The 13,616-nt window shown below is 41.3% G+C and overlaps 1 protein-coding gene across 7 annotated transcripts in view; it reads left to right on the top strand.

Moving 5' to 3' along the window:
• TOX2 (TOX high mobility group box family member 2) overlaps positions 1-13,616 on the top strand; it is a 342,423-nt gene that overhangs the window by 254,915 nt on the left and 73,892 nt on the right. For 5 of the 7 annotated variants that reach the window (XM_042461865.1, XM_042461863.1, XM_042461864.1 and 2 more), the window contains one exon: positions 4,524-4,763. The exons of the other annotated variants lie outside the window; for them this stretch is intronic. In XM_042461865.1, coding sequence (XP_042317799.1) covers positions 4,524-4,763 — 240 coding nt within the window. The remainder of the gene's footprint in view (positions 1-4,523; positions 4,764-13,616) is intronic. 7 annotated transcript variants of the gene reach the window in all.

The following is a 13,616-nucleotide window of genomic DNA, read 5'->3' as shown; positions in this document are numbered from 1 at the left end:
AAAGGGATAGTAGAGGAACACCTTGTTAATCTAAATGAATTTAAGTCTCTGGGACCAGATGAACTACATCCAAGGGTATTAAAAGAACTGGCAAATGTAATATCGGAGCCATTGGCAATAATCTTTGAAAACTCCTGGAGAACAGGAGAGATCCCAGCAGACTGGAGGAGGGCAAACGTTGTCCCCATCTTCAAAAAGGGGAAGTATAGTCTCTAGATCAAGAGAAGTAATAGTGCCACTGTATTCTGCTCTGGTCAGGCCCCACCTAGAATATTGTGTCCAGTTCTGGGCACCACAATTCAGAAAGGACATTGAGAAACTGGAGCGTGTCCAAAGGAGGGCGACAAAAATGGTGAAGGGTCTGGAAACCATGCCCTATGAGGAACGACTTAGGGAGCTGGGGATGTTTAGCCTGGAGAAAAGATGGTTAAGAGGTGATATGATAGCCCTGTTTAAATATTTGAAAGGATGTCATATTGAGGAGGGAGCAAGCTTGTTTTCTGCTGCTCCAGAGAACAGGACCCGGAACAATGGATGCAAGCTACAGGAAAAGAGATTCCACCTGAACATTAGGAGGAACTTCCTGACAGTAAGGGCTGTTCGACAGTGGAATGCACTTCCTCGGAAGGTGATAGAGTCTCCTTCCTTGGAGGTCTTTAAACAGAGGCTGGATGGCTATCTGTCAGGGATGCTTTGATTTGGATTTCATGCATGGCAGGGGGTTGGACTGGATGGCCCTAGTGGTCTCTTCCAACTCTACAATTCTATGATTCTATGAGTCAGCTGCGTCGCATAATGAGTCGGGGTCCTGGAACATGCGCAGTTTGCACCGAGGCTCTAATTAGAGCGTCAGATGCCATGCAGATGTGGAAGCTGCGGCGCAGCTGCACTCTATTTTAATGCTCGTAACCCTAACCCTAGAGCAACATGTACGCATGTGCTGCTAGAATCATGGGAAGTTGTAAGTTTTGCTGGCATATGTTTTAGTTGGAGAAAGTGATAAGGGAAAGTTTGGAATTTAAAGTGAACCCCTACACACATTCCTGCGCCATTTTCACCTAACAATAAAAAAACACTAAAACTTTAAATATTTACACATGTACGAGGGAGGTGATGGGCGATGGCAGGGGGACAGCAGTGGCAGCAGCAACAGCTGTGGCTGTGCATTGCAGATTCAGCAAGAGCACGGGGACCAAAGGAGAGGAGGCATCCATGATGCTGGTGACACTGGCAACGTGCAAGCGGACAAGGATGCCAACACCAGCTGATCACCAGCTGGCAGGAGGCCACCTCTGTTCTTGGGTAGGGTAGGGGGAAAAGTTTAAAGGGGCCTGGGCGCTTTAAATGTGCACATACGCTTTCTGCCGCCGGTGCTGACCGGCACAGCTGCGCATCCGCCAGCCGGCAAAAGAAAAAAAGCCGTGTTCGTGGCCACCCGGGCGGAAGCTGCCTCTCTCTTTGCAGCATCCTGTGAGGCGGCGGTATGGAAGCTGTGGGTAAGAAACGGCCCCAGGTGAGGCGTCTTCACTACCCCCAGTGTGGAAGCCCCATCCACCTTAGCCATGCCCCCGGAGCGGGCGGTCTGGAGGCTCTGTATTCAGGGGAAGACACTTTCAAGACGTCTTCCCCTGCCCGTCTGTAACGCACCTGTATCTTGCCTCAAAAATTTGCCCATTTGTAAAGCTTACATTTCACCAGTATGCATAAATGTGCAAAAAAAGCCCAGCATATACATCTTAAAATGTGGGCTGCTAAAACTGCACACAATTGGAAAAGCACCCCCAAATATACTTAAGCCAGTGGAGAGAAAACATAAATTTAGTAAAATGCATAAATGAATACACATCATGAAAAATGTCAGGGCTTGCAATATAAAGCAAGACTAGAAAGAAGGTACAGGTTGGAAATTTGGAGATTTGGAGCAATCAAATCAAGTGTGTAAGATTTAATATATCTGATTTCTGTACAGTCCCCCACTTCACCTGAAGATAGATGACTTGAAGGGCAGGCTGCAGACAGCACACAACTCAGTCTTCTAACACATCACCACTGCTTCCTCCTGCCTCCTGGGGTTTACCAAATGTTAGGGCTGGCCCTGACCAGGAGATAAACTTCATGGCTCAGGACTTTGGGAACAAAGAGAAATGGGGAAATGGCTGGAAAATGGAAATGGAAATGTAAAGCGGCTCAAGAGATGTGAGGGTGGGGTTTACAACAGTGGAAACAATAGGCAGATTTGAATGTAGTAGATGCAGAAGAAAAGATTAGTCTGATTATTTAGTAGAAAGGAGAGGTAGTAATGGAGGAGGTGGCAACCAGAGTAGAATATCTAGGATCAAATGCATGGAAGGGCTAAATTAGAATAAGTGAGTTTACTGTGAAAACCCACATAAGTACATATTCATTCGCCCTTGAGCATGTACATAAGCTCCACCCCTGAGCATCTCCATCCATCTGACAGCTTCCCAGATCTATTGTGGTTCAGGGTGCAGGTCTATCTAGTCCTCTAATTATGTTCAAGTGAATGGTGGTGTGAACTTTCTGTGATCAGGAAGCCCGATAATGCTGAGGTCCTGACTGTGAGGGCTCTGTAACTGTATTCAATTTAGCATGATTACAGAGCCCTGCTCAGACTTTCATACTTAATTCAGAAAGTTCAGCTTCAGCCATGTTTAGACCTTCCATTTATGCCCTTACATGTACACATTCAGGGACAGGGCTTACATTCCCACTCTCCATTTAGCCTTCTACAAATTATGGCAAAAGACTGAATAGAGCTGTAGTCAATCTGATATTGAGTCTATGAGAGTAGACACTTCCAAATTGTTTCAAACAGATTGCAAGAAATACCAGAATGAACAAATATTGAGTACTCTGGAAAAAGAACTAACTCATTCCCAAAGCAGCCAGCTGGATTCAGCCCTGGAGCATAATGGTGTATATAACTTTCATCTTATTTTTCTCCTGTCTAATACAAACGAGACATGTCTACCAGTGATAATATTTTTAAAAATTGTTCACTTTAGACAGCTTGGCCTCAGGCAATTTAAGCACCAGTGGCCTTAGAGGTATTTGGCTAGAGTTTTCCATTTATTAAAAAAGAAGAAATCAGTCCATGTTTAAAAAACTAAGTATTGCAAGTTGCATCATAAGTTGTTATATTTTCTTCATGGGCCTCAAATTCAAAAATTGGAATAGGTGTAATTTTTGTATTCTTAAAAGGAGTTTCAAGTGGTTGTCCACTGACCCAAAAATACGTTTATCAAGCTGATATAAGTGAGTGCATTTTAAGAAAACCCTCAGTATTAGTAATTTAATGAACTATGCAAACGAATAATTATTGTGTAAGGCAGTGCTTCTCAAACTCTAGTCCTCTAGATATTTCAAACTTCAGCTCCCAAAAGTCCCAGGCAATATAACCAGTGCTTGGCAATTCTGGAAGTGGAAGTATCAAATACCCAGAGAACCACAGTTTGAGAAACACTGGCATATAGTTTTCTGTTCATCAAGCTGAGTTTCCCCATCCTCTCTTTCTACCCCTGGACTTTAGAACTTCTCAGTTTCTCCACATTTTCTGTTTTCCAGTCTAGGAAGTTCAAAATTACTCTTTTCAAATTTAAGAAATAGCCATCTAAAAATTAGAAGCATATTTGCTTCTTTCACTGTTGATTTTCATATTTATTACTGAAAAATATTATGTGGTCCTTTGGATTAAGATTTATAGTCTCCATCTTGTTATATTTGCCTAACTATTCAGGATCAGTCTTACATTGTTGCTGTTTTGATCATACAAATACAGGTTTTGATTCTGGACTATTGCTATGAAAACAGAGATATCTTGTATATTATCCATGTGCTGGGGAGGCAAGATGGCACATCAAAATTTGGAACACCCATTTTGGAATTGAATGATTAAGAGCATAATTGGCAAGTCTGCCAAGCTGTATTGACACAATTTGCTTGTGCATCTTCCCCAAAACCTGACATATCTGGGAGTCATAAAACTACATGACACACTTCATGCTAACAGTGCTGATTAATGTCAGTGGAGCACAGCAGCATTGCAGCTCCAACCTGTCACAGCAGAGTTGGATGGTATTTGGATACCAGGGTTTGCTGGGTTTCTCAGGGGTTAGGTAACTGTTGTCCCAATAGAATTCCCTGTGTTAGAGACTAACACAAGACCTACCTGTCTGGAATATCAGTACATATACAGTATACCGTGTTATTTGGCAACCTTAAATAAGTTGCTCGATATTCTGCAAACTGAAAATAAAATCAAAATATGTGTGATCCATTGCAGTGTTTTCTGTCACGAAGCAGTTCTGACAATAGAAAACAATTGAAAAAGATACTAATGACTTAAAACTAAGAGTAACCTTTTACCAGCATGCAACAAGCTAGTTATTTCCCCCTGGGTAAATAATACTAGTAACAACCATGCCCAGAATGCATCATAAAGTAGTATTTATCAGATAAATACAATACAATTTTAATTAAAAAGTAATATTCTCCTAACTCAGATCCAGGAGATGGTCCACTCAGACGCCAGTTCCTATGAGTCCAACCATCAAGTTCCCCTGATCAATCGACCAGGGATGTTAACCGGTCATATGAGTGCCCTCAGCCAGTCACAGCTGATTTCTCAGATGGGTTTGAGGAGCGGTGTTACCCATGGTTCCCCATCACCCCCCGGAAGCAAATCTGCTACACCATCTCCCTCCAGTTCTACTCAGGAAGAGGAGACAGAAACACATTATAAGGTACGTGCAGCCCTGCCTGTTTTGACAGACATACAGTTTGACAATGGCAGCCATCCCACATTGGCAGGAATAATATGCAACAGTCAGAGCAAAGACCTTTTGCTTTTCCTTGAGAAAGAGAGACATACTCTGTAACCCAGATTGTCTACAAGCAACTTTTCTAACTTAAGGAATTGGAGGTGATGTCAGGTTTTAAAATTATATCAAGCGCAGTAATGCTGTGTCAATGCATGTAATAAATAGAACAATTAGGGCAGCTAATTCTGAAAGAGGTTTTTCTACCTAAATCTTGTTCCATCTTCCTGAAAGTGTCAATGATGTAATTTTGTGTTGTCCTTTCAGGTTAGGACGGTGACAATAAATATACAGCTTGGTACAGACATACCCTATTTTTCCTGTTGTAAATGTACTTCTGTAGAAGCAAAATCCTCATATTTGTTTGGAAAAAGAAAATGGGAAAACAGATTTCCACCTGGGGTTTCTGCAGAGTAACTGCCACTTCATCACCAGGATGAAATAAGAGGAAAAGGTTCTTCTTTATTTTAACACAGAAAGGTGTTGTTGTTGTTGTTTTTAAAAAATCATATTAAATTATTAAGTTAGGTTAAATAAAGCAGAATGCTTGTTAGACTTTAAGAGGAAACATATTAACATTTGGCTTTGGTTAGCAAAAAGCAACCTGATGTGTATTGTTACTGGACAAGCAGCAGACAAATGGAATTGGTATATGAATCACAGAAACATCCAGTAAAGAAAATTCTTGTGTGTGCGTGTGTGTTGAACTTTTTGAGAAGATAACTCTAAGAGAAGTCTTGCTAAAACAGAGTATACAACCTCTTCAGAAAGCTCTTGGGAATATGTATATATACACACTACATTTCAATCAGAGATGAATCTGAACAGGAGTGGGGAGACTTTTTTGAGGGATGTTTGGGGGTAACCTGGTGGGGGGCAGGGTCTAATGCCAGTGGTGCAAAGGCCAAGAGCCATAAGTGGGTGGAGCTGCCCCATATTTTTGTCTGAGGCCCCTTTCTCCCTCTCCCCCACAACCATTATTCCACGCTTAGAGCTTTTTCACACCATGCAAGTATAGCACTATATTCCACTTTAACACCATTGGCAAATCCCATAGAATCCTGGGATTTGTAGTTTAGGAACAGGCTTTTGGAATTCTCAGCCAGAGAGCTCCAGTGCCTCACCAAACTACATACCTTATGATTTCACGGGATACATTCATGACTGTTAAAGTGGAACGATAGCACTATAATTATGTAATGTGAAAACATTCCTAGTGGGCTGCCATGGGAAAGGCAGATGGACTTTGACAAAGGTCTGAACTGATTGCTTGAAGAGGGCCTTTGAAGGGTTACAGGTTGCCTATCCCTGAGCTCCCCAGGGTCTGTTCTCAACCATCATTTTGAGAATAATTTATCCCAGGTTAATAATTAGGAATGTTTAATTTCTGTTGCAATGTATCAAGGGTAAAAGTATTGTTCTTTTTTTTAATTTTAGTTATATATGTAACTCCTGAACTGAATAAGGCAGTTGTTGTCCATCTAATTACCTATTATGTGCCCAAGATATGTCGATTATATATTTTATCAAATTTGCAGGTGCCACCAAATTAGGAGGAGGAGCTAATACCCTGAGGATAGGATCAAAATTCACCATGATCTTAATAGATTAGAAAGCTGGGCCAAAACTAACAAAATGAATTTCAACACAGAGAAATGTAAGGTAATACTTGTTAGGGAGAAAAAAAATATGAAATGCACACATGTAGGATGGGGGGCAGCTGGCTTGACAACAGTACTTTGCAAAGGGATCTAGGAGCCCTAGTAGACCACAAATTGAACATGAATCAACAGTGTGATGCAGCAGCTAAAAAAGCCAACCCAATTCTAGGCTGCATTAATAGAAGAATAAACGAAAAGCTGACAAAATGCGCTGCCTTTTACATCCGAAAAATCCTGAAAATAAAAAGCAGCTTGTTTTGCTGACTTTCCATACAGATTAATGTCACATTAATGCTCATTAATCCCGAAGTGTCTGAAAAACAACTTGCTGGGGGGGGGGGATTCTGAGTTTTGAATCCCATTCCTGCACAGGATTTGGGCAGTTTATCTCCATGTGATAAACTCCTGTGACTCTATGATTCAATTCTATGATTTTATAATTCTATATTAGTTTTAATATTTGGGTTGTTCTGATCCTTTCATCCACTTCAGACCAAATGATCTTAGTCTGATAAACTATGCCTGATAAATCTATTAAATCATCAGACCAAGATTGAGCCCTGTGCCACATGCTTCCTCTTCTTTTGTCCCTTTCCACCACAAGTTTGAACAGTGTAGGTACAAGATGTTTTATGTCTGAAGACAAGCAGTCAGGGAACTTGGTCATCTGAAGTGGGAAATCCCAGAATCACCCCTATACCTCACAGTGCAAATATACAAACCATAAATTAAATATCTATGGATTTGCAGCCCTTTGGACACCCCTTGTCCCTGATATGTTTTCCTAAGAAAGAGAAAATTGACCCACCAAATGAGAATTTATGTTCTTATAAGCCTCCAGGCTCAGCAGTTTCCATTTACAAGGCCCCTCCAAGCTTTGCTGTGTCCTTAACATCCCCCCCCCCCGCAATAAATTTTGAAGATTTTTATACCTGGCTGCATCACTGCTAAAACGTCTCCCAAACGTCCCTAAAAAGGGAAGGAAGTACCTGTTTCTGAATGCCAGTCGCGCTGCCTGAATCGTCATGGAAATGTCACTCCCTCTTAGTGTCCCTGAAACATTCCTCTGAATGCAAAGTTTGCTTTCATAGGAAATCTGCTCCCCTTGTGACAATTCAAGGATGCTAGAGGGAGCCACATATCCATGGCGATTCAGAAAGCACGCCTGGCGTTCAGACACAGGTGCTTCCTTCCCCTTTTAGGGACGTTTGGGAGACCTTTTTGACAGTGATGCAGCCAAGTATGAAAATCTTTGTGTAAAAATTTTCAACCACTTCCAGTTTTGTGGTACAGCTCACAAAAGTCTCAAATGGACAGAACATTGGCCCTCTGAGCTTCCTTACTCTAGTTTTAATGTTTAATGTCAACACTAATAATATTTTCGCCTTGATATCTATCATACACAGTTTTCTTTATTGAAAACTGTGGGGCCTTCCCTTTGAGGGAGAAAATCATAGAATCACAGAATCAGAGTTGGAAGAGACCGCAAGGGCCATCCAGTCCAACCCCCTGCCATGCAGGAAATCACAATCAAAGCATCCCTGACAGATGGCTTCATTGGGCAGAATAGTTGTTCTAGGACATTTTAATCGCCTTCCAGAAACTCTTTCCTGTTGGCCTTCTGGAAAAGATGTCATAAGTGGTTTAGAAGCTGTGTTGGCCTAAATCCAATTTATGAGGGTGAACTAACAGATCCCCTGAATCAATGGAGTTAGAGTTCATATAAGTTCCATTCATTGTACTCTTAACTGGGAGTAACAGCTGGATTTAATTCGTTGTCTTAGTCTAAAATGTTTTGTTGGCTCTGCTGTAATTTTGTTTTTAAATGATGTTTCATTGGTTTTAAATTTTATTTGGGATTTTATAGGTGGCTTCAAATGCCTGTAGACATTTATATAAATATATTATCTAACAAAAGTTCAGGGGGATGCAAAAACAAGTGACTTGGTATTTCCACTGGTGCCATCATTCCCTATTCCTGAAGGAAGCCTACTGGTGAAGACTGGTGTTCTACAGTGTGACATGGTTATAATGGTTTTCTAAAATAGCCCCCTTATACATGAAACTGTGGTGTTACTGTGCTCTTCTGGGATGATGACTCCTCCAAAGAGAAACCTTAACTAAAGAGGGCAGTGAAACAGCTGGCAGGGGAAGTGGCTACAAACAGTATTGTGAAAGGGGCAGTTGAAATATTCTACCTTGCTTTTCCCCTAAGACTGCATGATACGTATGTAGACAAGCATCTGCCATGGTCTGGTTTTTAAATTACGTGTGAACATTTGGCATAGCCTTAATTATTATAGGCTAAATCCAAATGTTAGTCCAAACTAGAATGGACTCATTGAATCAAGGTTGTGAATCACAGTTATGTATTTCTCATTGATTCACTAGCTCTGCTCTAGATGGGACTGGACAGTATCAGATGCAGTCTAGTTGGGATTGTAGCTAAACAAGTTTGCTGGGTGAGAGATGCAAGAATTGAGGGTGTCAAGGGGGAAATTGTACTTGTGCACATGACATCTACACATTCATAAAGTACGACCTCATCATTAATTTCCCCTTTCTCCAATGAATGACTGTACCTTCAACTACAATAATTCAGCCCGTTTCAAAGTTAAATGTCTTATGGGTGAGATAGAGGAAAGAGGGCAAGAAGTATTATGACTTTACATGGTAGCTGTCAGTTTGGTAAGCACAAATTCAGCCTCTGAGGGAGAGAGAAGGCTGGCCCAGTACCATCAGGGGCTGGCCTGAAGAAAGAGGCTCCTCCCTCCCTAACTGTCATCGTTCGGCCTCTGAGGGAGAGAGAAGGCTGGCCCAGTACCATCAGGGGCTAGCCTGAAGAAATAGGCTCCTCCCTCCCTAACTGCCCGCCCGCCCGCTTTCCACCTGGGCAGGAGCGGCCCAGAGAGACTCTTCCTTGCCGCCGGAGCGGCGTTTCTCCAGGGGGAGAATCTGTAATCTGTACTGTATTGTATTTTCATTTTGTTTTGTAAACCGCCGTGATCATAGGAACGGCGGTATATAAATAAAATTTCAATCAATCAATCAATCAATCAATCAATCAAAATGCATTAAGAATCAGCTTAATAGCTAATCAAGAGTGTATAACCAGGAATAATAATAATAATAATAATAATAATTATTATTATTATTATTATTATTATTATTATTATTATTCCTGTTCTTCCCTCTTTTTTCAGCTTGTTCTCATCAAAAATGATTTTTTTTAACACTGTGAGTTTCAAACAGTGGAGGGGCGGGAGATGTCAGGGATGATGGGAGTTGTAGCTCTTCACCTGGCTCGAACTCACCACCTGGTTGTGCACCGCGCTGACCAGTTTTGGCCAGTGGTTATAGCTTAGCAGAGTTACAGAGAACAGGCTGAAGACCCTGACAAATTCTCCAAGCCTTCTCACTCTTGCTTGCACAGAAGTCTTCACCCTTCTTCAGGATCCAGCTGGTTCTTGTAGCTTCACCCAAGACACCAGACAACTCAGTAGTCTTATATAAAAGATCTACTTTATTCTACTATATACAGCTCCAAAACTATCCAACACTACTCCTCTCTCCTACTACAACCCACACAATACATTGGGATGCATAGTCATTATTATAGTCAATGCATGGTACCACCCACTGTTGTCTGTTTCCACCCAGTAGGCGTGTACACCATTCTCATTGGTTCACTTGGTTCATCCTACAATTAATGATTTCATCATCTCAGCCTTGACCACTTAACAATTGTCAGGTGTGTCCAATTATTCACTTTACATTTCTGTCCTTGGCAGTTCAGGACTTGTTAATTGTATTACCATTTACACCTGTGTGGTTCCCAATTGGCTTCTGCTGAGTCACCCTGACTCTCACATACATGTTTTATTTCATTTACTGTATATCCCATGTTGCTTTTTTTCTTGACAGGAGAAGCTTGCCAAAACAATACCAGCAGAAGTGTCTCCTGTTGACATGAGAGAATGACAGGCTGACATACTGAATTACTGGTTTTTGCATAATGGTTTGGTATTCTGATATTCTGATTTCATTCTGTCCTAACTTCAGTGAGCATTTATTTATTTTGCCCATTCTCTTCCCCCTGTACTTCGTCTATATTGCTACAATTTATATCCACCATGCATAGCAAAGTTCCAAGAGTGCTTAAGGTGTTGGCAAATGTTATAAGTCTCACATTATTGAAAGATGTTTCTGTACTTTAAAAGAAGAATCTACTTGTAGTAGCTGTATATAGGCTGTCTCCTAGTAAATGACTCTAAATGTGACATTTGCCTTTGGTTCCCTAGTGGCAGGAAGAGTTTTCTTACTTGGGCACTTAATATTTAGGTAACTTGACAGTTTGGGTAACATTGGCTTAGTTTTCTAATTAGAAACTAATTAGAAAATTATTTGTGGCTTGGGCCATGACTAACTGAAGAATTGTACTCATCCATAAAGCTTTTCCTTGGGAGGCTGTTCTTCTCAGACCCATCACCCTCACAGCCATTTCTCGTGGGAACATGTGAGAGGGCCTTATTTGTGTCTGCTCCCAGGCACTTGAACTCCCTTAGGAGATAGACTAGAACATGCCCTTCCTTGCAATCCTTCCACCAGCAGGTAAAGCCCGTTTTATTTCAACATGCCCTTGGCAATTTTGTATGAAAAAATGCTTTGAACAGTGCGTTATACTCTTTTTAAATTCATAATGGACATGCTTTAAATTGTTTTTAATTCAATAAATACTTTCATTATGCTTTAACCATAATTTTTGTGTGTTTTTACCAATATGGCCTATATCCTGTTGTTAGTCTTGACTAGAGTAAACCCACTGAATCAATACAATATATTTTGACTCACCATTCAGCAATTGATTGAATGGGTCTGTGACAGCTGGGATGCTAGCCAGTGTGTTTTTATCTCTTGTATGTTGAGCCTCACTTATTCAGAATTCTGAATTTTGAATTTTGAAGTACAGTCCACCTGCCCTACGCGGGCTTGCCATACGCGGACTTGAGCTCATGTGGACAGCAAACTTGGGGAGACAAAATGGCACCCGAGCCTGGGAGTGTGCCGCCATTGAAATCAATGGGAGGTCCCACTGTTTTTCCCATACACGGGGGGTTTAGAATGGATCCCCCATGTATACAAAGGGCCCATTGTATTCCAAAATCCAAAATTATTCACATGGGTGGCTGCTTTCTAATGGTTTAGTGTACACAAACTTCATTTCATGTGCCAAATTATTGAAAACATTGTTTATAATATTACCATCAGGCTATGTATAAAAAACAAAAATGAATTTCATGTTTAGACTTGAAAGCACACAACAACATTATTATTATTATTATTATTATTATTATTATTATTATTATTATTATTATTATTATTATTACAATAAATAACCATGGAGCAGAGGACAGAATAGGGGAATTTCAGCACAAAATAAGTAAAGAGATAGTACAGGAATACCTGTTTAACCTAAATGAATTTAAGTCTCCAGGACCAGATGAGCTACATCCAAGGGTATTAAAAGAACTGGCTAATGTAATATCGGAGCCATTGGCAATAATCTTTGAAAACTCCTGGAAAACAGGAGAGATCCCAGCAGACTGGCGGAGGGCAAACGTTGTCCCCATCTTCAAAAAGGGGAAAAAAGAGGATCCCAACAATTATCGTCCAGTTAGTCTGACATCAGTACTAGGAAAGATTCTGGAGCAGATCATTAAACAGAGAGTCTGTGAACATCTAGAAGGCAATGCCATAATCACAAAAAGTCAACATGGGTTTCAGAGAAACAAGTCATGCCAGACAAATCTAATCTCTTTCTTTGATAAAATTACCAGCTTGGTAGATGAAGGGAATGCTGTGGATATAGTATATCTTGATTTCAGTAAGGCCTTTGACAGGGTTCCCCATGACATTCTCACAAACAAGCTTGTAAAATGTGGGCTGGACAAGGCAACTGTTAAGTGGATTTGTAATTGGTTGACCGGCCGAACCCAAAGGGTGCTCAACAATGGCACCTTTTCATCCTGGAGAGAAGTAACCAGTGGGGTCCCACAGGGCTCTGTCCTGGGCCCAGTGCTATTCAACATCTTTATCAATGACTTGGAGGAAAAAATTGGGGGCATACTTATCAAATTTGCAGATGACACTAAAGTAGGAGGAATAGCTAATACTCCAGAGGACAGGATCAAAATTCAAAATGACCTGAATAGACTAGAAAGCTGGGCCAGAGCTAACAGAATGAACTTCAACAGGGAGAAATGTAAGGTACTGCACTTAGGGCGAAAAAATGAAATGCACAGATATAGGATGGGAGACACCTGGCTTAAGGAGACAACATGTGAAAGGGATCTAGGAGTCCAAGTAGACCACAAGTTGAACATGAGTCAACAGTGTGATGCGGCAGCTAACAAGGCCAATGCGATTTTAGGCTGCATCAATAGAAGTATCGTATCTAGATCCAGGGAAGTAATAGTGCCACTATATTCTGCTCTGGTCAGGCCCCACCTGGAATATTGTGTCCAGTTCTGGGCGCCACAATTCAAAAAGGACATTGAGAAACTGGAGCGTGTCCAAAGGAGGGCGACTAAAATGGTGAAAGGTCTGGAAACCTTGCCCTATGAGGATCGACTCAGGGAGCTGGGGATGTTTAGCCTGGAGAAGAGAAGGTTAAGAGGTGATATGATAGCCCTATTTAAATACTTGAAGGGATGTCATATTGAGGAGGGAGCAAACTTGTTTTCTGCTGCTCCAGAGACTAGGACCCGGAGCAATGGATGCAAGCTACAGGAAAAGAGATTCCACCTCAACATTAGGAGGAATTTCCTGACAGTAAGGGCTGTTCGACAGTGGAACACACTTCCTCGGAGTGTAGTGGAGTCTCCCTCCTTGGAGGTCTTCAAACAGAGGCTGGATGGCCATCTGTCGACTATGCTTTGATCTGGATTTCCTGCATGGCAGGGGGTTGGACTGGATGGCCCTTGCGGTCTCTTCCAACCCTATGATTCTATGATTCTATGATCATTATCCCATTTTTGTTTGTGTGTGTGTTTATACATAATCAGGTAGGGTTTTTTCTGCTTCATAGTGAGCAACATGAGCTGGCCTAGGTCTGCAC

This window comes from Sceloporus undulatus, chromosome 4, assembly GCF_019175285.1.
Source record: "Sceloporus undulatus isolate JIND9_A2432 ecotype Alabama chromosome 4, SceUnd_v1.1, whole genome shotgun sequence".
In the NCBI taxonomy this organism is placed as follows: Eukaryota; Metazoa; Chordata; class Lepidosauria; order Squamata; family Phrynosomatidae; genus Sceloporus; species Sceloporus undulatus.
The sequence above is the reverse complement of the archived record's forward strand: the minus strand, read 5'-3'. Positions and strand labels throughout refer to the sequence as shown.